Below are 25,409 nucleotides of genomic sequence, written 5' to 3'. Positions count from 1 at the left end.
GAAAGCTCCGCAAACGCCCCTCAGAGAGGTCGGAGGCGTTTGGCTGCCCTGGGGGCTGCACATACCACTGGCACCTTTGAAAACAGTGAGCGGTTGGACTGACTCACTTGGGCTGCTTCCCGCCTCCTTCGACGGCCCTCTGCGCAGGGCAGCAGGGCCACGTTTGCGCTCTCCTGGGCAGGGAGCTGGGCTGGCCGGAGTTTGTCCTGCACCAGGGACACGCACCGTGCTCTCTGGAGGGGACGTTGGGAGGAAATGAGCTCAGACGCCCCAGTGCCCAGCGCTGGGATGAGGGCTTTAAATGACAGGGCTCAGGCTGAGTTCCCAGTGATGGTGGACCCCTTAGGCCTTTTGGACGCTACAGGATATTTGTCTCATGCATTTTTAAAGATTTATCTGCAAGGCAGATCATGCAAAATTTGCCAACAGTGATGGAAGAAATGGTTTATGCTGGAAATTGCTAACAGGCTCAAATACTTGTCATCAGTTTTTAGATCCTTATGGTGACTCAGAAGACACCCCCGGTCACTCCTCCTATAGCTTCAAAGACTGTTTTCTGGGCAGTGTGCACTGTAACGTGCCTTCGCATACACCGAAGTCCAGGAGTCCAGAAGAAGTGAACTTAGAAGACCCTCCCTCCTTGAAAATTCCAGACCTCGTCAAGAAAGCTGCCGGCTGGGCCCCCGCATCCCTGGGGGCCAACGATGTGGACATGCAGCCTGTGGAGGCCAGCGGTGCTGAGGCGCGAGGGTGGGCAGCCAGGCTTCCCGGGGCTCCAGAGGACACGAGAATGACCGGGGAAGTCGGGGGGTCCAAGGCAGCCAGCCCCCTGCTCCCTGCCGCGGGGGCCCCCCAGACGGGCAGACACACTCAGGGCAGAGCCAGAGTGTCACAGCAGGTGCCCAGGCCGCCACCCAGACTGGGGAGTGAGAGGGACAAGGGGCCCCGGCTCTCACTGTCCAAGAGGAAACTGGAACTGTTACTGCCAGAGCCTGAGAAAAGCAAGAGGAAGAGGCAGTATGTGGCCTAGGCCCAGGAAGGGGTGCTGGCCTGCGACAGGCCCGCGGGTCAGGGTGGGCGTTGACGAACATGGAAAGTTTCAACGAAACACTTGGCCCTTTTTTTTTTTTTCCTTTTTCTCCCCAAAGCCCCCCGGTACATACTTGTGTATATTTTAGTTGTGGGTCCTTCTAGTTGTGGCATGTGGGACGCCACCTCAGCGTGGCCTGATGAGCGGTGCCATGTCTGCACTCAGGATCTGAACTGGCGAAACCCTGGGCCACGGAAGCAGAGCGTGCGAACTTAACGGCTCAGCCATGGGGCCGGCCCCCTTGGCCCTTTTTCTATGTCTCAAATAATAACACCCGGGTACCCACCGCTTGCTGAAAGTGGAGTCCGATTTAGGAAGGGCCCCTGTGGCCCTCAGGAGCCCACCCCACTGAATCCCAGAGGATTTCTTCCCCTTTTGCTTCACAGTCAAGTCCTAGGACTGCCGAGCGGACCAAATCCTTTGCTGTGGTTCTCGTCCTGCCCTCACTCCCCCAACAGGTGTTCACCACAGCTGCCTCTGGGGGGCCCAGCTCTTGGAGTTGATGGTCAAACCACGAATAAAAATATTTAGGGGGCCTGCCCGGTGGCACCAGCCGTTAAGTGCCCACGTTCCGCTTTGGTGGCACGGGGTTTGCCGGTTCTAATTCCAGGTGCAGACATGGCACCGCTTGGCACACCATGCTGTGGTAGGCATCCCACATATAGAGGAAGATGGGCACGGATGTTAGCTCAGGGCCAGTCTTCCTCAGCAAAAAGAGGATTGGCAGCAGATATTAGCTCAGGGCTAATCTTCCTCAAAAAAAAAAAAGTTTTAAATGAAACAAACGGGCCCAAATTAGTGTGGAGATGGAGGTGAAGGCGCAGGAGGGCGGCTGGGGGCAGAGGGCAGCTGGGCAGCTGAGTCTCCTGGAGCTACGCTGGGCTCTAGGCGCGGCACCCTCTGCTCTGTCCTTGTTCTCCTCAGCCAGGCTGTTGAAGAAGTTGGAGTTGTGAGCAGTTCCGTGGCTCAGTCTTCACGTGGTAAAACCTACAAAGAACAGGTGGGGTGGCTCTTGTGCCCTTTCCCTGGTTTTACTGAGCGTTTCTCTTCCTCCCACGTCTGGAGTCCGTGGCAGCGCATGGCCGCCATCTGTAGGCCCAGACCTGCAATGTCCCAATGAGAGGGGGTCCAGTAAGAGGGGAGTCCGCCCAGAGGGGGCTGATCCTTCCTCCTCCAGGAGGCCCTGGATGGGGTGGGTGGAGGAGCTGCCCCGGGCGGGTCTCTGTTGAACACCCCTCCTCCCTGCCCGCCCCCCCCCACCCCTGGTCCCCCCAGGCCCCCTTTCTGACAGCTCTGTCCTGAGGACAAATTGGGCTGGGGGCCAGTGTCCAGCCTGACACTCCAACTGCAGGGTGAGTGGGTGGTCCCAGAGGTAGGGGTCTCCTCAGGCCCCATGGACTGAGCTCAGGGTAGGGGTGGGATGGGGGTGACTTGAGGGGGCCCTGCACCAGGCACTGCCCATGGGTGTCCGGTGGGAGGCAGTAAGTCTGACCCATGGGCTCCACTCGGAAGCCTTCGACCAGGGGAGTGTGGTCCTAGCCCCTGTCCCCTAGGCGGAAGGCGGGTGGAGTGTCTCAGTGGTGTCTGTAGCTGGGTCCTTCCCTTCGGCCTGGAGGCAGCTCCCCTGACGTTTCCGGAGCTTGCTGTGTCCCCTCCACTGGGCCATCAGGGTTTACAGATGGTGGCCCTTCTCTTGGGCTCCGGAATCCTCACCTGGTGCCCCCTTAGCCTCTGTGCTCAGGAACCTCACCTGTAAACAGGGTGGGCGAGCAAGGGTTAGCACGTGGCCTTTCACGGACTCTCCTCGTCACCAGGGCCTGGCGCCAGCTCTTCTCAGGGGAGAGTCTGCAGTGCTGTTCAGCACTCCCACCACAGAAATGCCCAGAATCCTTTACTGGTTCAGAGAACATTTAAAACAGGCCCCCAGTGTCAGCTGAATATAGCCTTGCACTGCAATCAAGCCACCTAGGGATCTGTGATGGAGTATTCCAGAACTGGGTAGGGAGGCGGCTCTGACTCTCCTCTCAGGCCCTGGGGGGGTGGGGGGTGGACCTTGAGCATCCATCCAGTCCCACTCACAGCACTGCTCCGCTGGTGGGCAGGTCATGGGTGGCCCAGCAGCAGGACAAACAGGTTTCCGTCACAGGGCCCGTGCTGGTCACTGCAAGGCAGGCCAGAAACCTGTTTCCACAGGGACACGCCCATCACCACGGTGTGCAGCAAGCAGTCAGCCGAGCCAGCCGCCAGCCTAGGACTGTGGGAACGACTGTGCCAGGAGGGATCGGGCTGGGTGGCAGAGCCACATGAGGGCATCAACCTGTGCCCCAGGCTCCACCCTGAGGGTTGTAGGCCGAGCCCAGGCACCAAGAGCGCAGCTGTGCAGTCAGGCCGCAGCGGGTGCTGATATGACCCAGGATGGGCCAGAGCTTTTCTAGGCAGGCTGGCTGGCGGTGTGTCCACGAAGGGGTCGCCAGATTCGTAATTCAAGAGCTGTGGCTGCATTGGGTGGGTGCGGCGCGCAGTGGTGGGCACTCACGACGCGCTCAGCACCCGTGACTAGAGCCAAGACAGAAGAGGCGGGAGCCAGACCGTGCTTAGTGTTTTATTTCATAAAACAAGCCATGCAGTCGACCCTCTAACACGTACGAGCATCCTTCCCGTTCCCACCGCTCCCGTCAGCCTTCAGCCTGCCTTCAGTGTCCTCCAACCTCCAACCCTCGACTTCCCTTGACAAGTCCATACCTTCCAAACATCCTAATAATGAATAAATGTTAAATATTGAATTTTACTATTACAGAAAGGGGGGCTAGAAAAGTGTTGTTTCACTCGGTGCAGAGGACTGCCACGCCGCGCTCGTAGAAGCTGCGAGGGTCTTCCTTGGTGGCAATTTCAAAGTCCACTGTGAAGATGAGGTCTGCGCGGGTGAAGTTCAGGTAGACGGGTAAGGTCACCTGCGAGGAGGAGACGGGCGCACGGTCGACGTTGGGCCGAGCGGCGGCCCGGGGGGCGTGGTGATGGAGGGCTTTATGCCGAGCTCCCTGACCACGAAGGACGGGACGGAGCCACTTACCACATTAGCCTTCTTCTCCGCATTGGTCTGCTTGACCCAGCGCAGCTGTGTTAGAGGAAGGACCGTGGAGATGGCATTGGAGAGCGACAGCTTGTTGTTATTGCACGTGGCCCCCTGGAGCTTCAAACCTGGGAGTAGGAAGCCAAAACCCATCGGCCAGGGAAACAACAGCTAGGCCAACCCCCCCGGTCCCGGGGCTCTCAGGGCGGACCAAGTGCCCAGCTCTGACTAGCATGTGAGGACCGCCAGCCACCTGTGAGAACGTGTGCTGGCCCAGTGGGGCCGGGAGCAGGGAAGGGGAACTTCAGGGAAGCCCAGCCAGAGGCGCTGAGTCTGCATGTTCTCTGATCCCAACGCACCTGTGACTCCAAAGCTGCAGGCGTCGAGGGTGGCACTCTGGGAGGTGGTGACGTTGACTTCCAGGCAGAGCTCCTCCAGGGACCAGCTGTTGGCCTGGGCCACGTACTGCCTGGTGGCGGTGATGTACGCCTCAGGTACAAACAGGCCGCCCAGGCACACGTGGATGTTCTGTGGGAGGAAGCAGCCCCAGGTGAGGAGTGAGCCCCACGCGTTCTCTCGGATCCGACCTGGCCTGTGCTCATCCCCCGAGCTGCCTGGGTGCTGCTGCTCCCAAGCCCAGGATAGCCACCAACCCTCCCCCAGACTTCTCAGAGCGCCTTCCCCACCTTTAGCTCCTTGGCACCGCCAGAGGCAGCCGCCAGGGAGATGTTCTGCAGCTGTTTGATCCTCTCGCTGAAGTCGGACACCCACTGGATGACGGTCATGCCGGCAGGCACTGTGTAGTGAGACCAGCTCCGGGGCAGGATTCCTGCAAGCCAGGCGGGCCCGGTGCGTCAGTCCCCACCGTCCCCCACAGATGGGCTGAGGCTGCTGGGGCTCACCTGCATCTCCAGCTGTGCTCACACATGCAAGCCCTTCCCCCCTCCCCGGCTGCATGTCCCGGATGGACTGCCATCACCTCTGCATCTGTTCTTTGCTCAGTTCCGTGTAACTGACGGCTGCGTCTGGGGCGCCAATGACTCCCAAGGAACACCAAAGCCACAAACTCCCGTCACACAAGTGGCTCAGTGTCACTAGCAATTCCTGCTCTTGGAGCCGATGGGAGACACCTGGGGGCTCCTTGCGCCTTTGGACTCGAGCCCCCTACCCCTCCACTTTTCTTCAGTCCTGGCTCCCCCCCTAAAAACTGTAGAAGTTGTGTAAAAATTTTAGTAAACGTCAGTGACCAGCATATAATAAAAACAAGTCCTTGGGCATTTCTAAGCCTGCCCCCAGGTAAGGGCACCGAGCTGCTCTCAGAGGGAATCTGTTTGGAAGGAAATGCCTGGCCTGGGACCTGTCAACACTATGAAGAATTGCGGCCGCCGGCCCCCAGCAATCCTGCTCTCAGTGCAGTGAGGGGGACTGCCGAGGGCGGGTGAGGCCGGGGCCGGGCCCCCGGGGCTGAGCCCCCAGGCACACGGGAGGACCAACACCTCATTCAGTCCCAATCAAAGTGCACCTTTCACCAGCTCGTTGATAAGTGTACGCAGGTAGTTGGTCTGTTTCTTCTTCCCTTCACACACTTGAACGACGTCAGCAAGATCCTGGCGGACGTCCTGAAGTAACTTTGCTCCCATCTTCACCTCTCTCTCGAAGAATCGGAACAAAGGATCCTAAAATTGTTCAAAGAGAAGGGAAGGCCAGGGTGAAGGGAAGAGCGGTTAGAAAGAGGTCCCTTCTGCAGAAGAAAGAATCAGGCAAACAGAAGTAATTCAAGCTCAGGAGCCCCAGGATCCACAACCCGGTCCAGATCACGCCCAGCTGCACCAGACTACTGTCTTGGACTTGATCTCGTAAGAAGCCGGCCAGAACCCTGTGTAGCCCCTGCCTGACCCACAGCAGCTCTGGACACTTCTCTAAAGAGGAAGCATGGCTGCCGCCACATCCTTTTGGAGAGTTGTTTACCTAGCTCCTGGAAGGCAGACAACCTTCGAGAGCATTTCTGGCCAGTTTAACAAGTGTCAATCACTCTTGCCTGAGTCTGGGCTCTGAGACAACACTAAGTACAGCTTGACTGCCCAGTCGAACTTCTGCGCATGGACCCCTAGGGTGGCCCTGCCCGCTCCCTGCCCGGCTACCTTGATGTTCTCCACTGTCCGTTTGAGATGGCTCAGCGTCGGGGGGATCAGGTGCAGCCAGTTGGAAGCAGTGGTGTGCAGCGTCCTCATCCAGGCGGGGCGCCCATCAGACGTGGAGTCTGTCCTCGTCTTCTTCTCAGCCTCCGCGTAGGCCAGGTCGTCCTCATCCTCCAGCATCTGCATCTTCAGCATTTTACTGATCATGTCCACACCTGGGCCACGATCCCACCAGCAGCAGATGAACGGAGGGGATGGGGAGGAGAGCAGAGGGAAAAAGGACTTGAATGTAAAGGCCACATAATGAGCTTACCCACAGGCACCAAGGGGGTTCACCTTTCTGAAGCACAGAAAACGGTCTGGCCAGAAAAATGAAGTGGCAAACACAGAAAAATTGCTACCAGGTCAAGTCATGACCGTTGGGCCTGGAGCAGCAGCCTGAGAGTGCAGATGGGAGTGGGGCTGCCTCAAGACTCTCGTGTTCACGTGGAGCTGGAGCAGCCCAGAGGGCATCAGGAAGGAGGGCTCGGGGCGCACCAGGCTCCAGGCAGGGGCCCTGTGCATGTTAATGTGTGACCACTTCCACTGGGACTGCGCTCAACCACATGGCAGCCTCCCGTGTGCTCCAGACTCCGCCCACAACCACCTGCCCCCTCAAACACCTGTCCCCACTCTGTTTAACCCTTGGTGTGTCTAATCTCACCCTGTCTTTGTCCCTTACCCACTACAGGAGTGCTGAAAGTCCAGTTCCAGAGCAGCGCTGCCACTTGGCGGCTGGCCTGGAGAGGTGACGGCTCAGCTCTCCCGCAGACGGGACCCCGTGGACTCAAGACCTCAGGCCCCACATGGGGCACGTGAGCTCGGGCAACTGGTTAGCCCTGGCCCCAGGTGCCGCTCATATAACAGCCACTGCAGTATCAGGGCACATGCATAGGGACCCAGCTGCTATTAGAGGGCAGTGAGTGACAAACCTGCAAACACTCCCTTCTCATGGGGGCCAGGTCAGGTCACAGCAGGTGACACCCTAGGTTGATCAATACTCTAAATGGTCTCAGTACATGCTCTTATACAAGAGAATGCTCCTACACTGAAGCCTGCCTCGCATCTAGTCCTCAAACTCTCAACTGCTGACCAGCCCGACGTTCATTCTGGTCACCTATGGGGCCACTGCCACTTCACAGTGGGAGGCACGATCCGGCAGCATCCAAGGTCGTCCTCAGTCAGAAAACAAGTCCCATAGGGAGGAGTCCTCATTACAGAGCTGAAGAGGCAGCCTGCAATGAATGGTTTGCTTCTGTTTTATCAGCTAGCTGCGAGAGTTTGGGCAAACTACCAATCCTTTCTGGGCCTGCACCCGCAAAGGAGAAGCCTGGGTTAGACCAGCAATTCTCACTCTTGCATGTGTATCAGCCACAGGGAGGGCCCCAGCACCCCTGGTTCTGACCCAGGAGGGCTGGGCGGGGCCTGAGAATCTGCATTTCTAAGAAGGTCCAGGTGAGGCTGACGTAGTCTGGAGATTAGATGATTTCTTGAATAGTCTTGAAGAAAAAAATATCGTGTGTGTAAAAGGAAAATTCTAAAAAACTGTACTCCAAAAAAAAGACGTTTTAAAAACATCACTTAATACCAACTGCTTTTCAACTCTTTAAAAAATAAAAAATGAAATTATTTCTGAATGTAAGAGAAAAGCCTAAATGCAACTTCCAGACCTCGTTTACCTATCAAGCATCTTGCCCAGAATGGAGCCTATATTGAGAGAAGACCCTGCTGGAGCCAATTGTTTCCTGTGCCTCCCCTCGGAGCGAGTCAGGAGCAGGTGGTAATGGGAATGGTGGGCTGGGGGTTTGATGGAGGAGAAAGTTGAGGCCCAACTAAGCCACAAAGGGCAGAGGAAACTGGCCCCAGCAAACGCTGAGGCGAAGGGCGGGCTTGTGGAGGACCGGAGGGATGGGGTACCCACCCTGGGTGGTGAGGAGGACTCTCTCGGCGTTGTTGGGCAGGCCCAGCCAGGAGGGCGTCTGGGTGTCGGGGAGCAGCTCCACCCACTGCACAAACTCCTCTCGCCTGGAAAACCAGCACATGTGGAAATGCTGTTACGTGCGATGCCAGAAACTGCCTAGTGTGTTGACTGTCTTCGTCACAAGAGGCAGGCCCGTACCTGATGCCGTCCGGCATCTGAATGTCTTTGTGCCCATCAACCTTGCAAGCCAGCTTAAATTCACTATCGAAACTCTTTGTCGTGAACAGACGCTCCAGGAAAGTGTTGAGCAGACGCTGGTCAAACTCATTGTCCACGCGCCCGCCATAGATGGACTGGGCCATCAAGGTCTTCAGTGCTGACCACGGGATCTTATCTGGCGAGATGTTCTGCCTCCCCTGGGTAAGGAAAGGCTGGTTACGTGTGTGTAGGTCGGAGGGGGCATCAGCACACCTGGCTCTCCCTCTTTTGGGGTTTCCTTCCTTATAATCAAACAGTTGACTCCCCACTGTCTGCTGTGGTTGCAAAGCTGAGCACATTAACTTGTAGCATAATTGGGAACGTTTCTAGGTGTTTCCCCTCTCTCGGGCACGGCACAGCCCAGCCCACACTTGCCTTTGCTGTGTCATCCAGCCACGTGTCCACTGTGTCGCAGGCCGACCGCAGGTCAGACTCCCCAAACTCATACTTCTTTGACCACCCCAGGGGTGCATATCGTAAGCGTTCTTGGATGATGGCGTGGAACCAGGCCAGCAGGAAGTATAAGCGAGCACGCTCGTTGGGAGACTAGAGGAGGAAAATTACCAAGGACAGAATCATCAGAAAGCAGCGCCTCTTTGTAGCTGAGAACACAGTGATCCTCCGTCAGAACCAAAGCTTTAAAAAGAGCTTTCCACATACCAACCCTGGAACACCCTGACCGTACTAAGACCAGCGCCTACTATGCAGGAAATTAATATAAATACTGTTGCTAGGAGGAAAGTATGCCAAATGTCTATTAATAAAGTCGTGATCCAATGACACTGTTGAGAAAAACTATTCAGGAGAAGATGTTTTCTAAAAATGTCAGAAAAGGTGGATTATGGCACAAAATAAGAATCACCCTGCTCCTCCCACAAGCTTGGTCTGTGCTTGGTGCCCTGAGGGCCCTGCTCAGCCTCGGGTGGCCCGAGCTCGGGAGGGGAGGGTTCCCAGATGCCTACTCTGGGGTCCACGTCCCGGTTCTGGCCAGAGCTTCACCACGGGCTGTCTGCTCACCTGGGAGCCGAGCGTCACAGCCCTGCAAACAAACCCGGGGCACAGTACCTCTCGACCTGTTCACAGCGGGAGACTGGCCCTGTCGCTGAGAGTCCTGTCACCTGCACCATCAGCCATTCTGATGCCGCCAGGAAGCAGGGAGACCTGCTCCTGCACCCAGCGATGGGCCTGTCTCTCGGGCCTCTACCCAGACTGCCATCTTTACCTTGCATATCCGCGAGACAGGGATGCTGCTGAATGTCCTCAGCATGTTGGCCTTCACTCCCGGTGGCGGCTCAAACACGAAGATGCGGCCCGCGCGGAGCAGGTTCACGGGCACCTGAGGAAGACATGGCTCCCCTCACCACTGGTTCCACGTGCGCCTTAGCTCTACCACACATGCCCTCTGAACAGAAAGATGTCAAACCAGCATTCAAAGCCAATGCCTCACACCTTCGAACCACCCACCTTGGGGTTGATCTCCATGGTAAGAAAGAGTCTGAAGCAAGCGTGTGGCTGCAGGGAATGCAGCTTCTTCTCCAGCTGCATCAGCCACCCGGGAGCCAGGTGGACGTTCTTCAGCATCACCCACCTGCACAGGCGGAGAGAAAACCACGCCGACGCCTCATGTCTCCTGTCTCAATTTTGGGGACCAAGGCATTCTGAGACAAAACAAAACAGGCCTACCTGCCTGACTTCACGGCTGTGTTTATTGCCTTATCTGCTTGGTTGAAGCCTTCTGCCGAGCCTGGTGCCAGAAAGCTTAGTGTCAGCACGGCAGAGTTGGACTTCAACGCCCACCATGAACTCTATGGGGCTTCTGCCCGTGAAAGTGATCGAGCACGCTTACCGATCGCAATCGAAGTGATCTGCGTGTTCTGTTCAGCTGCAAGGTCTTCAACATGCCCACTGGCATCATAACCGGGCACAGAGCACATCAGGACAGGCGTGTTTGGCTTTACCTGCAGAAGAGGAAGTGGAGTGAACTTAGGATCCCACCAGACTGTGTGCTTGTTGAGAGAGGAGAGCCCCGTGGGTGGGGCTTGTGAAGATGGGCGGGTTTAAAGTCTCCAGCGGGGACTTGGCCTTGGGACACTGTGGCTAGGACGCGGGGCGGAGGAGACGTACTTGAGCCTGCAGGGGGCCAGAGCGGTACCTCTGTGTCCACAATGTGAGTCAGGTCGAGCGGCTGCTCCATGATGGACATGAAGGACTCCCCGAGGTTTGTCGAAACAAACATGTGGGCCATGGCCAGCAGGCGGTCAGGGCGGAAAGCCTGAATCAAGAGCAGGCGGTGGATGGCTTGCCCGATAGGTGCTGCAATGAGGCCGAGTGAAAGGGTGGGGGCTTGGTGAGAGCACAAACTTTGAGATGTCCCCCTGCCGGATGTTCTTGCTATAGCCCACGCTCAGCAAACAGTGTCTAAGACTCGGCTCAAACGTATGACACCTCAGAAATCAGAAATCACACCACCTCCTCTGGTCCTCTGCCCCCAGGAGAACTGCCACCCCCACCTGTGTCTCCATGAACCCTCTGGACACACCTGTGACAACACCTACTGCTTAGGTCTCCACGGGTACTGTGGCAGTTACTGATTTTAAATGATTCCACTGACACCTGTTCATTGCAGGTACAACACCTGAAGATTCTCAGAAACGTCTGAAGAAGATCCTCGTAAGTGCAGCCCCACTGTGGACCGGGAGCTGGAGACCACCCTCTTCTCCCTCCTCTAGGGGTCTGGCTGGCCAGTGACTCATGGAACACAGTGAAAACCAGCCATTTTCCCCCTAAGGTTGGGCAAGGCCTTCCCATCTATTTCCCTTGGTCTTTAAGCATGAGTTGGAATAGGAATTAGGAATTCTTTGCTTTCCCACTTCTAAGCCAACTTCTGAAGTTTTAACACTGAAATACTTATCTCAGGAATCTGTGACTTTTTATTTTTGGGAAGCACCCCTTCATTCAAACAGCAAAACCCAACTTTACATCTGGGTTCAGAATGAAAACATCAGGAGCCTTGACGTGGCTTACTTGCAGGAATGTCTTCACTCCAGAGGTAGGGCACCGTCTGCTCTGGGGAGCTGCTGTCCAACCAGATGCCAAATTGCTGTGGAGACAACAGGGCAAGCATGACCACAGAGCAGGGCCCATCCTCGTGGGCAGACAGGCTGAGACTGACTTATCAGATGTCCGATGCGAGAGTGCACAAACACAACTTTGTGGGTTTCACATAACACATGATCCCTTATTGCCAACTTTCTGGCAGAAGGCAACCGCTGTTCTTTTCCCGTGGGATTGTTCAGAAGAACACTTACCTCATCGGCCTGAACCTTCGCAATCAGATCTTTAAATGCAGGCAGACAGCTCAGCCTCACAACCGCTTCGGCCTGCTCCACAGTCAAGCCCTGGATCTTGGGTGTCGAGCCAGCACTCAGGACGATCTCCTTCCCTCTCAAGAAGTGCTGGAATTCGGCATCATAGGTAGGCTCTCTGGGAAGGGGGCAACAGATTAGCTGGGGTCTCTTAGATTCATTACTACCATCACAAAAAGAGCAGTACCGGCTCAAAGAAGGAAAAAGAGTTTATCCTATCATAAAATGCTAGCAGGCAGCCTACGAGTGCGGTGCTCTAGGACGGGCAGGCGGGGCAGGCGGCCTTACCCAACAGTGCCCTTCAGCTTGATCCTCGCCAGCAGCATGGCGAAGGTGATGTGGTCTTGATGCAGCATGCCTCTAGCCACCCGGTTAAACGCCACCTGGACCAAAGCAGGAAACACTGCTGTTGCCGAAGAACTCCCTCTGAGTCTCCCCTCCCCGGGAAGAGCCGGGTGCCAAGCCCGGTACCTGGAAGAGATCCTTGGTTATGATGGAGAGGCGCTGCGTGTGGTCGGTGATGCCCTTCAGGTTCGGATTCTCGTATAACACGTTGTGATAAATGTCCAGGAAAAACTGGAGGGAGTACTGGTACAAGAAGTGGATCTGAAAGTGAGCACCGGAGGACAACCATTAGACACTCTCGTGGCACAAGGTGCAGCGCGCCCCGGCCCGGCTGCACAGCCCCGCGGTCACCTGTTTCAGAGACTCCATGGTGAAGTAAATGCTGCTGCAGGCGGTGGACAGCGGCAGGTACTGCTGGGACACGGTCTCCACCTCCTGCATCACGATGTCAGTCTCTTCTACTTTTCTCGTCACCTCAGCGGCCTCTCTCTTGAGGTTCTCCAGAGTTGTTATGATTGTGTCATCATCCAAAATGCGTCCTTTCACTTCATTCAAGGCTTGTAGCAGAGATTTTTCTAGCTGACGTAAACGGAGCTGAAATTCCCCTTAAATGATCAAACATCCAGAGTTTGCTACAGTACTCACATTCTTTCAAAAGGAAAACTCTCTGAAGTGCTTGACGTAAACCTGAAACATTCTAGTCCCTTAAAAGTTCAGTCTCCTAACCTGCACCAAGAATCTAAAAGTTATAGATCCAGAAACATACCTTGAAGTTTAAGAAGATCGGAGCGTTTTTCATCCACATCAGGTCTTTCTGCTTTAAGCACTTCATTTAGACACTGGCTCTGTAAGCTGCTTCGTGTGACTGTGAAGTTGACAAAAGTAACCCGGGAACAGAGATCTGGTGGGAACTCAACCTGTCAAAAGGAGAACAGAACCGTCTGTTTTGTCACTTCAGCCGCAACCCCAACAGCGCCACATTTTCATACATCAAGTGCCTCATTCCTTACAGTTGGATCTCGGGTGGACAGGAAGATGACAAACGATGGCGACAGGTCTATATCCTGGTCACCGAGGGTAATCAGTACTCTCCCCCCTGTTCGCCGAACTTCACGGTTCAGTACTGGATTCAAAACTGGATCATAGCTTTCCACATCCTATATACGTGTATACATAGAAGAATTTTCATGGTTAGAGTTTTACAAATATTTATTTTCATCCAAATAATGATGTATTGACATTGACTTCCTACTCAAGATAAATACACCTTCCCAGAAGCCACTTAATCATTTAGACCTGCACTGTCCAATGTGGTAGCCGCTAGCCACATGTGGCTACTTAAGTGAATTAAAATTGAAATTTCAGTTCCTTCATCACACCAGCCACATGAAGTGCTCAACAGCCACAGCTGAGGTCACCATACTGGACAGCACAGGTACAGATGTTCCCATCACTGAAAGTTCCAGTGGACAGGGCTGATCCAGACATTGTAAGTGGAATTTTAAGTGCAAACACTGCTTTTGTTTGGTTTACTTTTTATAGAACAATCTCAAAGCTTTATCAATGCTTTGATGTCAAATGAAGGCTTAAAGTTAAATAACTATCACTGTATTATGTAGTTTTATTTCATGTCAACTGTCTTTGATAAAAACTCAGTGCAGCCCTAAAAGGAATTCCGTGTCAGAAGCAGGATCTGAAGGACTCAGATATACACACACCTGGACCAGAAGGGGGTTCCCAAATCTCAGTGCACTCTCCAAGTTCTTTCTGAAGGCGTCATCCAAGAAGCTGGTCCTGGTGATCTTACGGTCCTTGTATTCATTCATAATGAATTCTGTGGCCTGTCCAGAGGGGTCAATGATCAGTGGATACCTGAGGACGAGGTAACAGAAGAGCAGGTTACAGAAACCAATGGAAAGCACAACAGTGTGCTGGGCAGAGCCCCCAGTGATGACAGAAAGCTTGTCCCCATCACTCAAGTGTGGTTTCTAGATTTACTAACAGAAACAAAAGTGACAAATGCTTAATGCTAAAATCAGATCACCTTTTCGAAGAACTACTGTAATGAGCAGTAACTATGTCCCAGACTCTGTTAAGCAGGCCCATAGTTAAAACTTCTCTGTGGGCCACATGTTCTTCTCTCTCAGCATGCTCAAGTGCTCTTCCCCGAATGCCGAGCGCACAACGCTAGAGTTACTGTTCTGTGTAGTATTTACTGCCTTTTAGACAGTGACCTCCTAGAAAGTAGGGATTAACACGGATGCTGCAGCAGCACCAAGAGCTAACAGTCATAAAGGGTTTAAATCGCCACAACCCTGGCAAATTACAGATACCACTGCATTTAATGCTCACAATAACCCTATGAGAGGGATTGTTATGTCCGTTTTCTAAATGAGGACATAGAGGCACGAAGAAGCTCAAGTGATTTTGGGGGGGGGGGGTCACATGCCAATTAAACAAATTTTAAAAACAGGTAATACACACACATTTTTACCAACTTCAGAAGCGATGAAAGGGCATATGGTGAGAAGAACCCCCCCATTCTTTGTTCACCAAATTCCGCCCCCAGGTGACTACTGTCACCAGCTTCTCTACAGAGGAGGTTTAGGTGTTTACAGACGTGCGCGCATGCGCCCGTGTGTGTGTTTGTGTGTGGACGAGTGTCCACCGGGAGCACACCACCCTGGCCTGGCACCTGCTCGCTCTCCTCGCTCACTGTCTGTCTGCTGGAGCTGCCTTTGCACACGGGCTCCATATGAATGGCCTGGCCTGTCAGGATGCCCGTTTCCCACTGTGGAGATGCACGGTAATCAAGGGCATGTGAGGTACCACCCGTCATTGCACACACTCCATTCTCATGAATATTTTTAGACTTGTCATTCTTCACGTGTGCCAGGCTATTGCTGAATACACACCCAGGAGTGGGTATACTTTTCATTCAGTCAAATCCAGCATGGCATACAGACTGTACTGAAGGGTCAATACTCTTGTCAGCACCACCTGGTGAGACACCTCGTGGGACCTGAGGGCTGCTCATAAAATCAAAGGACATCTGGAGGAAGCTTCATCATCTTTGCGTCCCTGGGGACAGTGGCATACAGCAAGGGCTCAACAGTTTCAAGATGTTTAGATGAGGTTAAAAAGAAATCTGGGAATAAGTTTTTTAAAGAGAAAATGACGAAGGGTGTCTGGGTTTAAGGCTGCCACAGAGAGGGGTCAAGACTTAGGGTGACTTTCACGTGCCGGTGCTGAGGACTCCCCCGAATCGCAGCGCGCAGCCTGCCTTCACAGCAGCCACACTCCACCTCTTATTCTGGTCTTCTTAAACTGAAAAACTGGTAGCAATTTCCCTTTTTCCTCTAATTCTAGCTCAATATTTTCAGTTCTTACAGCATTTTAAGAGACAATCTGTTTTAACGTCCATCCCAACACACAACCTTGTCTATCAATTTTAAAAGGTTACACAAAAAACATTCACTGCAGAACAATTCAGTCAAGATGCAAGACTAAAAGAATTGTGCACACCCCACCATCAGAGGTGAGCACTCAGCCTGTCAGCATTGCACGTCTGCTCCCAATTTTCTACTCATTGCATCAAACAAAAGGTGTTTCGAAAAAAAAATTTAACTGAGATCCCCGCAGACAGAAACTTCTCAGCCGCCCCCTTTTTGCGTAGAAGCACATACCTGTTGAACCGTTTCAGCATGATCGCGTTTTCCGTGCATAAGTCGTCTGCAGGTAAGGAGCTGGCTTGCCAGCGGAGGCGCTCATCAGCGTTGGAAAGATACTCTGTCCGTGCAATATCTGTGCGGAACTGAAAGGTGAGGGTGGTTATCTTCCTTGCTTCAAGACTACAGATGGGTACAGTTTTCAAGTGAAGATTAGAAAAGCTTACTGACCATCAATTTGACTCACACCTTTGACACATCTTTTTGAAATTCCCTAGACTGTTACCTGGATGTTGGCTTGCTGTAAGTGATGGGACCAAGTGGTGAACAAGTTCTGACGCATCTGCTGGTCAAAATAACCTGCGTAAGCAATGAAGGCAGCTGACAGGAGACAGTCCCCTGCGATGGTGGACATCTGGTTTTTGAAAGTTTCACTTGTCTTTTCCCATCGTTCACGTTCAGCAGACAAACTCTTTAGAAGAGCGGTGCTCCGGTTCACCTAAAAGGAAAATAAAACAACATTTTACTGAAAAGTGCGAATCTGTTCCTTCACATCGTGTGCAGGGTTTGGGGTGAGCTAGAAATAGGAACACGTTTAGGTTGTTCAGACTCAAAGGAGATGGGACCCAGAACACACACAACTGATGACGACACACACACGTCTTAGAATCTAATTGGGGCTAATCAGTGGGATGAGTGTTGACTTAAGTGTCAGCCTCGAGACTTGTGCATAGCAAGAAGGGACCTCCGGGGTGGAAGGAACAGCCAGGTGAGGGTTGGCCTGGAGAGAAAAGACACTGGTGGCAGGAGATAAGAGAGTATTTTGAGGATCCAAGAGGGGTGCGGGTGTGAGAGATGGAGAGAGCAGTGGACAGGAGACCGTGACAGGCAGGCCCTCAGAGACGCCTCTCGTGAAGTCAAAGCGGGGGAGCACACAGGTTTGGAGCTGGCTGCAGAGGCTGGCGGCTCACTGGCTTTAGACTGCTAGCTGGTTCCTCTCTACCCTAACCAGAGGCACATGCAGCACGTTGACGTGTGTGCATCTCAGCTTCCACCAAGTGAGGCCAGCGCCTTCTAGTACACACTGAAGGACAGAATTCCAGGGGAGTAGGCAGAAAGACTGCAGGTTCCTGATGACAATCTTACTTTTGCTTCGACAGCAGCCAGGTCTGCTTTGATGGCCTGGGCCTCTGAGATCAGGACTGCGTATTCCTCCTTGTAGCGGGCGATGCTGGCTTCCAGATCCCGGATCATCTGCTCCACCTCGTTGGCCTTCTGCTGGTTGTCCTTGGCGTCATCCTCCAGCTTCTGCAGCTCATTGCGCAGGGGCTCCACTCGCTTTAACATGTCTGCATAGTTAAGCTGAGGAGGGCAAACCGGTAGCTGTTGTTTAAATGGACTGGACAAGAGGTCACCTCTCAGTGGGAGCTCCCGGCCGGCTAATTACCTGTGCGATTGCCCATTTGACCATAGGGCCGCAGGCCAGGGAAGCCCTGTTTACAATTTCATAATTGTAGCTTGGATTGGACATGTAGTTTTTCTTCATCTTCTCCCTTATGGCATCACTGCAAAAGAGAAATCGCATCTCTCAGCACGTGTAGGGCAAAGTAAAGAAGAGCGTTAGAAAATCGACATGTAAAGGCAGTCCCACCTGGTGTCCCAGTACCAGTGAGGACAAGCCAGATTCCAGAACACCTCGTTCTAAGTGACAGTGGACACTGATGCTGAGAAGGACTCTGAGCTTCCCCGCCCCTTGCCCATTCCCAAGAGGAGACAGACTCCATCGCCGGCTCTGCCGCAGCAAGCGGCTGCGTCCTCACAGCTGTTTGTGGGGATGGAACAGGATTTGGCGTGCAGGGGTTAAGGGATCAGAAAACTACTGCCAGGAATGTGGGGAAGAAATCTACTTCTTTGAGTGGAAATGACCTAGAGGTGTTTGTGTGACTAACTGACACTGCCTTCTGGCATATGACACGTCAGAGACGACAAGGCCACAAGCAAACCTCTCAATACCCCAACTACCTCCGTTCCTTCTCAGCAACGCCCACCTGATCTCCTCTGCAGAGAAGTTCACAATGGTGGGGATGAAGTTCTCCCGCATGATGATGGAGCGGATCTGCTTCCAGTCCGTCGTGCTCTCCCCAAGCAGCAGACAGATGGACTCGAGCGCCAGCTTCACGGCGGCAGGAGGGTTGGCCATGGACCGCACCTCCACCAGATGCTGCTTCTTTATGGACTTCACAGCTGAGCACAGCAGGAGCAGAGGAGGTTGGGGGGTGGGAGGAAGACAGCAAGCACGGTGAGCAGGGACCCAAACCACAGACACCGACTCCAATCAGAAAAGGGACAGCTGCTCAGAAGACCGAAGCAAATGAAGGATTTTCTGTCTTAAAACCCTCCAGAAGAGCTCTCAAACAATTATAAAGCTCGTATTGTACTCAGCCCAAACTGCAGCATCCCACAAAAAGCATGCTATTACCTTTAAAAAGGCCTCAGGAATCCTCACTAATTCCTTTACCTCCATAAGGATTAAAAATTTTAAAAACATTTAATTGTGCATTTCTTTTATACGATTTAAACCAAGGCATTTTCTATCTGTCACAATTGAGAAGCTGTCAGGCTGCCTGTAGAAGATGTGGAATTAACAGTTCTACACAAAGTGGCCAATGCCTTCCACAAGCTGAAATGCAGTTTTCCAGCCTGAACTTTTATTAAAACACTTAAGTAATTACTCAGCAAGTGAGAGCTAAATTAAACTCTGATCTAAATCCTACTCTAATGAAACTCTATAGCTCGGATGGTGCATTTCATTCATCCCGTGGTGCCACGTGAAAGCTACACACAATCAGGTTGTCAGAGCAAGCCAGGTGCTGACGGGCAGGAACGGAGCACAGGGTCAGGGCTGCTCTTAATTACGTGAAAGACGCCAACTGAAATAGAGTAGACTTAGCATAATGCTTAAGGGCCCGAAGATTCTCGGAATGGTAAATGAGCACTGGCTGCAACTTAAAGTCACCAGCTGCGTTAGCCCCTGACGAGAGTCAGCCCATCCTTTGAAGCTTTGAAACCAGGGACTGACTTCTCTCTAGCTATGAAAGTCCTAGATGAAATCTTCTTCCACATAAGGCTGTTTTATCTACACTGAAAATCTGTTATTTAGTGTAGCCCATGTTCATTAATTATCTCAGCTAGATCTTCTGGATAACGTGCTGCAGCTTCTCCATCAGCCCTTGCTGCTTCACCTTGCACTCATGTTCTGGGGACCTTCACAGAATTGAGGAGGGTTAGAGCCTTGCTCGGGCTTAGGCTTAAGGGAATGTTGTGGTGGTCTGATCTTCTATCTAGACCACTAAAACTTTCTCCATATCAGCAATAAGGCTCTTTCTTATCAGTCATGTGTTCATGGGAGTATCACTTTTAACTTTCTTCAAGACCTTTTCCTTTGCATTCACAACTTGGCTGACTGTTTGGCACAAGAGGCCTCGTTTTGGGCCTATCCTGGCTTTTGACATGCCTTCCTCACTAAGCCTAATCACTTCTACCTTTTGATTTAAAGTGAGAGACTCTTTAGAGTGTGATTCTTCCTTTCACTTGAACCCTTAGAGGCCACTGTAGGGTTACCGATTGGCCTAATTTCAACACTGTTGTGTCTCAGGGAATAGGGAAGCCCAAGGAACGGGAGAGAGATGGGAGAATGGCTGGTTGGTGGAGCAGTCAGAGCACAACATTTATCAATTAAATTCATTGTCTTATATGAGCCTAGTTTGTGGCACCCCAAAACAATTACAACAGTAACATCAAAGATCACTGATCACAGATCACCATAACAAATATAATAATGAAAAACTGAAATATTATGTCATTGAAAATGTGACACAGAGAATTGAAGTGAGCAAATGTTACTGGAAAATTGGCTCCAATAGACTTGCTTGATGCAGGGTCGCCACAAACCTTCAATGTATGAAAAATGCAATACAGTCATGGGCCACATAACGACGTTTCGGTTAACAATGGACAGCACATCTGATAGTGGTCTTACAAGGCACACAGCCTAGGTGTAGGCTGTACCATGTAGGTTTGTGTAAGCTCACACACTGATGATATGAACGAATGACGCATTTCTCAGAACGTATCCCCTGTTCTTAAGCAACACATGACTACATCTGTGAAGCGGAATAAATGAGGTATGCCTGTCATGCTTTTGGACATGTATACAACTGGAACCTTCGAGGGAAGCCCAGGTTCAGTGCCTAAACTCCACAGTAATATGGAGGGAGAGCATCCTTTCTAGAAAGCCGGACCTCTGACAGTATTTCCATACCATTCTGGGCCTCAATGACAGCAGGCTCCACCTTGTCAAGATCTTCTTTGACGCTCATTTGTTTGTCTGCAATTACTTCCTGCTGCTTATGCAGCTGCTCCTGAATTTCTTGGCTCATGACCTAGAGAGGAAGGATGGCTTAGCTATGGGTTAAGCATTGGTTAATTTGCTGACCGAATCCTCAAACAACAGCCCCCACCCTAGCCCAAACACACACACTCACACCTCACCACTAACATGTTAAACCCTAAAACCCATCTCAGGCTAAACTTCCTGCTCTCCTCGTTAGACTGAAAATGCCCAGCCCACACAGCCCACAGCTCCAGAAATAAAAAGTAGTACCTTTTTCTTTTCGGCCTCCTGTTGGTCTTTCACCATCTTTTTCAGCTTGTCATTGGCTGCTGCATTTTTTACCTCCAGCTCTTGGCTCTTTATCCTCAAGTCACGTCGCAGCTCTTCCACCTAAAGAAGAAAAACAACGTTAGGAAAATAGAAACATGTAGAAATTATCTACGAGGGGTCCTCACTCCATCCACTTCCAGAAACAAAGCTTACGCCTGTGATGTACCTGGTCGACTGTTTCTTTGATTTTTCTGAGTCCGACGTTCAAATGCATCTGCTGCTCCTCCAGCTCGCTCCGCTTCTCGTGGAACAGGTTGGCGTAATGATTGATGAAGTCCAGGTAGTGGCGAGGTGTGATGGCCATCGTCCTGCCTCCTCGCTTTGCTAGCCGAGCGTTAGCCTTTTAGAAACCAAAGTTACATCCTCTCACTCTTCAGGACGCTCTCTGTGATTTAACCTCAAAAAACCCTCTAACTCTGCTGCCTGTTGGACTGCAGTGTGACATGCTGGCGGAGACCCACCCCTCAGGAGTCACAACACTTGAGTTGGGGTCTTCGTTTAGCCTCTAACGAGATCTCAGGAAGCTCCTTAAACCTCTAAACTTTCTCCTCAAACTTCTGTAAGATGAGGAAGGTGACTATGGGAACCTCAGAGGCGCACACCAGGAAAAGGCTCCACGGACTGGAGATTCCTGAGAAATGTTAGTTATGCCTCCTCTACACGCTTCCGCTTATTTTCAATGGATACCAAAGTTAGAGATGGCACCAGCGAGAGGGGCGAGGCAGCAAGCTGCTCTGGTCCCTTCAGGCTAAAGGGAGATGGCTAAAGCAGCAGAGGAAGCCAGAGTTGGGTCACACCGTGGAGGCCACGGCAGTGGCCTACAGTGTGGTGGGGTGGAAGGGCACCCACAAGACAGAACGCCTGCGAGCTCAGGGTGGTTCTTACACAGCTTTTCAGATGGGAGCTGATTGGACTCTTCTATTAGAGTCTGAAGCAAGGGTCAGCAAACTGGGGCCAGCAGGTCAAATCCTTCCACTGCATGTGTCCGAGAGTGAAGCTTTAGTGGTACAGAGCCACACTCACTCATTTATGTATTGACTACGGAGGCTTCTGTGCTGCAAGAGCAGAGCTGACTAGTTGTGCCAGAGACCCGTCTGGCCCACAAAGCCTGAAACATTTACTAGCTGGCCCTTTACAGAAAAAGTGTGCTAGGCCCTGGCCTAGAGAAGAGAATAAGGGCCTGGACACACAATGGCAGTGAGAAGAGAAAAGCAAAGAACACTTCACAGAGGTGGGATCATGGGGCAGTAAAAGGGTTAGATGACTCCAGAAGGCGTAGCCCATGACAAGAAGGATGAGGTGTCATAAGAGGTCAGAAAACAGGTGAGAACCAGCGATCTCTTCTGCAGGCGATGGTTTAGTGTTAAGTATGAAGTACCTGAGAGTCTGTCGTTACATCAGTTTAGTTTTGCATTAGGATGACAGTTAGTTTTGCTTTTTCTATGATCTCAAACTGAACCCACCTGGTGAAGAGTCTGATGAACAAACACACAGCTATTCACAATAGCTTCCCGATGTGATGGGGGCTGCGGCAGTTTGTCATACACAACGGGCATATAATCAGGCACAATGTAATTCGGCTTCTCCAGGTCCATTTTACTTGTGAATTCTTTGCCAACTTGATACAGTGCTTCAGTGGACCAGTCCCCAAACCAATTCAACACACACCTGGGAAAGATGCCCATAAATCACAACAGCTACCAAGAGCTGGGTTTGCCGTTTAGAAGCAAACCGAGCGTTCTCACCCAGCGCTGAGCAATCACCAGTGTACCTGTTGAAAAGTGCTGGGGAAGTGGCTGCCCGGTCCTTAAGTCCCTCTGAGGATGGGTTCATGGTGAAGACCACGTGGAGGTTGCGGATGACCTGGCTGGTGAACCATTTGTACAGCTCCTCATGTGAGTCCAGCATCAAGCCCTCCTTCTGGGCCCCCTCTTTACACTGGGTCATCAAGGTGGCATACTCATCTCCTTCGAAGAGACCTGGAACCTAGGAAATAAAACAGCACTATCACTGATTGGTCCTCGTAACACAACACCAAGTAACACGCAACACAACACGATGGGTCACTTAATTACCTCTCCATTGGCCAGAAGGGTATTCATTCGCTCTAGGAAGCCAGAATCTAACACATTGGACTCATCCATTATAAAGGCTATCTTTTCGTTTTTACAGCCAGAACGTCTCAAGACTGTCCGCAGATCTTCATCAAAGTCTTCCCCTGTGTACTTTCTATGGACCTAGAGAAGCAGTTGGCAGGTTAGGCCCATTCTCTTTCAAGGAGCTATGTGCGTGAATCAAGACTCCGCAGCCGGGATGAAGAGGCTACGAGCAGACCCACCTTAATCTGGTACACACTCAAACCGTTCATCCAGGCCACAAAGCGGGACAGGGTGGTTTTCCCCGCTCCACTGACACCAATCAGAAGCAGGTGGCCTTGAGGCTGACGGAATATTCTGAAACATTAACATAAAGGATAAATTTTAAGACTTTTATGCTCCATTCCCCTTTTGAAGCTCACGTCCTAAAGTTTTTTAGGATTTTATCTAAACATTTTGAATGTGTTTTAACTTGAATTTGTACAATAAACATCTGTTGAGCAATTGTTATTTGCCAGGTCCAGCGGTGATGCAAAGATCAGTAAGACATGGTCCTGTCCTCCAGACACTCAGATGACATGAGGGAGACAGACCCAATTCCAGAAGGAGGTTGAAAGGGCTGTAACCATGGCAGGAGTAAAGTGCTAGGAGGAGCAGAATGAAGTTCTACGTAGAGGACAGTTTAGGACAGTGAAGCTGGACTGAGAGAGAAGAGGAGGGGAGTTGTTTGGCAGAGAAGGCTGAGGAGGTGGGGGAGGTCAGTCAAGGGAACAGCACGAGGCCTGGCATGATGCCCCCTGACATTAAATCAAGTGCGGCTTAGGCGAGTGGTGAGGCTGTAGCAACAGAAAGCCCACCGGTCAATCCTGAGCACGTGGTCTAACACTTCATTAAACAGGACCAGAGGAACATCAAGTTCTTCTTCGTAGAAGACTTTCAGCCTAGCTTTGACGTAATCTCTTAACTCTTCTTGGTCTACTGGGATGTAATCCTGTAGAAAAAGGTAAGACCCAAATTACTAAGAAGAAATCATCTTAGTTACTACACCAAAGTCAATTATATTTCCATATACTAAGAAACTGTTAAAAAAATGCAGTAAAAGAAGATATCATTTACAACACAGCAACAAAAATATAAGTTAACTAGGACTGGACCTAAAGACATGGGAAATCTTTAAAGAGAAAATTGAACTTCACTGAAAGACATCACAGAAGACCTAAATAAATGAAGACATATCCCAGAATCATGGAGAGAAAAACACGCTACTGTCAAAATGCCAGTTTCATCCAAATTGACATCTAGAGTCAATGTGATCCCAGTCACTATCTCAGTGGTGGATGGTGGTGGTTGGTTGGTGCGAGTTGACATGCCAATTCTAAATTTCATTTGGAAGATGCAAGGGCCAAGAATGGTGAAGAGCCGCCCTAAGGAAGAACCAGGTGTGAGGGCCTACGTGTCAGATAGACCTATTACTGTAATCAGGACCATGTGGTTTTAGCGCAGGAAGCAACAAACAGATCAATGGAACAGGAGAGAGCTCCAAGATAGACCCTTGTATGCAGGATGACACTGCAGAGTAAAGGGCTAGCCAATAAACAGTGCCGAGAGAATGGACGTCCACAGGAAAAAAAACCTAAAAATGGACCCGTAGCTCACTCCATATATACATTTAATTACAGATGGATTAAGGGTTTAAATGATACATTGTTAAGAACGTTCATTCTTTAAATTATAGAGAGTTAAAAACACAAGTCACTGGGAGAAGATATTCCTTACAAATGAAAAAGGACTGGTATCTAGAGTCTAGGAATAAATAGAAAATTCTAGCAACACTGAACAAACCTACTTTGCTATTTCTGGCCTCTGTCAGGCCCTCTGCCCGGCACGGCCTTCTGAAATGCCTTCCTGACGAAAGCCTACACACCACTGTGAGGCCCAATGCAAGGGTCAGCCGCACCGCAGACCTCTCCCCGATGGGCCACTCCCCTCGGCCTTCCTCCCACTGAACCGAGCTCCTGCATCAGAAGCGCGTAACTGAACGAAATGCACAGTGAGACGGTAACTTACCAAAATGTCCTACTCTGTTTTTCCAAGAAAAGAACAACTCACAGCTACTCTGGAAATGTCAACTTTGTTTAGTATTTTAGTAAATGAAGCATTTTCACACAAATTGTTCACAACTGCCCTGTTTTTAGTGAGGAAAGGAAAGCAAAAATGAAGGAAAGACATCTTTCACTGCAAACACTGAAGCCACATGTTCTGCTGGTTGGAAATCCATTGCTCTCATAGGAACCATTTTATGGGAGAAAGAAACACACAGGTGACACCCACACTCCTGGGATTTTCCACCCTAAATTATCAATGGCTGCAAATATGTAGGGCATCATGCCTATAACCATAGCTTCATTTACAGTGCACTTCAAGACAAAGATATTTTCAATTTGAAGATAATTCTAACTAAAAGGACAAAAAAAGGGAAGCATTTCTACAACGAGATAAATTCGTTACCTTCGACAACCAGTTGCTATACAGGATGGGCCGGCTCATCGCCTTCTCTTTGTCTATGTTAGGGAAGTGCTTCAAAGCAACCATGTCGATGTTTTCATCAGTCCAGCGCCTCTCCTCATCTTCCACAAGCCTGTTGGAAAAAGAGCATGTATGTATCGGAGTTTACACAGAGGCTGTGGCGAGAAAAC

At 51.3% G+C, this 25,409-nt stretch overlaps 1 protein-coding gene across 1 annotated transcript in view; it reads right to left on the bottom strand.

Moving 5' to 3' along the window:
* Nucleotides 1–3,678: 3,678 nt before the first annotated feature.
* The window catches only part of DYNC1H1 (dynein cytoplasmic 1 heavy chain 1), a 70,137-nt gene continuing 48,406 nt past the window's right edge, over nt 3,679–25,409 (bottom strand). Inside the window, exons 43-78 of the mRNA XM_070514341.1 lie at nt 25,222–25,351; nt 23,571–23,704; nt 22,956–23,070; nt 22,693–22,854; nt 22,389–22,603; nt 22,081–22,285; nt 20,784–20,957; nt 20,558–20,677; nt 20,216–20,336; nt 17,943–18,138; nt 17,342–17,459; nt 17,041–17,256; nt 16,181–16,393; nt 15,913–16,040; nt 13,945–14,098; nt 13,237–13,383; nt 12,993–13,143; nt 12,578–12,831; nt 12,353–12,487; nt 12,170–12,264; nt 11,825–11,999; nt 11,541–11,616; nt 10,669–10,829; nt 10,363–10,474; nt 10,200–10,260; nt 9,981–10,104; nt 9,739–9,852; nt 8,892–9,062; nt 8,457–8,674; nt 8,259–8,362; nt 6,302–6,513; nt 5,683–5,836; nt 4,847–4,989; nt 4,520–4,688; nt 4,161–4,288; nt 3,679–4,041 (exon numbers count right to left, since the gene is read on the bottom strand). Coding sequence (XP_070370442.1) covers nt 3,913–4,041; nt 4,161–4,288; nt 4,520–4,688; nt 4,847–4,989; nt 5,683–5,836; nt 6,302–6,513; nt 8,259–8,362; nt 8,457–8,674; nt 8,892–9,062; nt 9,739–9,852; nt 9,981–10,104; nt 10,200–10,260; nt 10,363–10,474; nt 10,669–10,829; nt 11,541–11,616; nt 11,825–11,999; nt 12,170–12,264; nt 12,353–12,487; nt 12,578–12,831; nt 12,993–13,143; nt 13,237–13,383; nt 13,945–14,098; nt 15,913–16,040; nt 16,181–16,393; nt 17,041–17,256; nt 17,342–17,459; nt 17,943–18,138; nt 20,216–20,336; nt 20,558–20,677; nt 20,784–20,957; nt 22,081–22,285; nt 22,389–22,603; nt 22,693–22,854; nt 22,956–23,070; nt 23,571–23,704; nt 25,222–25,351 — 5,434 coding nt within the window. The 3' untranslated portion in view covers nt 3,679–3,912. The remainder of the gene's footprint in view (nt 4,042–4,160; nt 4,289–4,519; nt 4,689–4,846; nt 4,990–5,682; nt 5,837–6,301; nt 6,514–8,258; nt 8,363–8,456; nt 8,675–8,891; nt 9,063–9,738; nt 9,853–9,980; nt 10,105–10,199; nt 10,261–10,362; nt 10,475–10,668; nt 10,830–11,540; nt 11,617–11,824; nt 12,000–12,169; nt 12,265–12,352; nt 12,488–12,577; nt 12,832–12,992; nt 13,144–13,236; nt 13,384–13,944; nt 14,099–15,912; nt 16,041–16,180; nt 16,394–17,040; nt 17,257–17,341; nt 17,460–17,942; nt 18,139–20,215; nt 20,337–20,557; nt 20,678–20,783; nt 20,958–22,080; nt 22,286–22,388; nt 22,604–22,692; nt 22,855–22,955; nt 23,071–23,570; nt 23,705–25,221; nt 25,352–25,409) is intronic.

Source organism: Equus asinus, chromosome 7 (genome assembly GCF_041296235.1).
Source record: "Equus asinus isolate D_3611 breed Donkey chromosome 7, EquAss-T2T_v2, whole genome shotgun sequence".
NCBI lineage: Eukaryota > Metazoa > Chordata > Mammalia > Perissodactyla > Equidae > Equus > Equus asinus.
The sequence above is the reverse complement of the archived record's forward strand: the minus strand, read 5'-3'. Positions and strand labels throughout refer to the sequence as shown.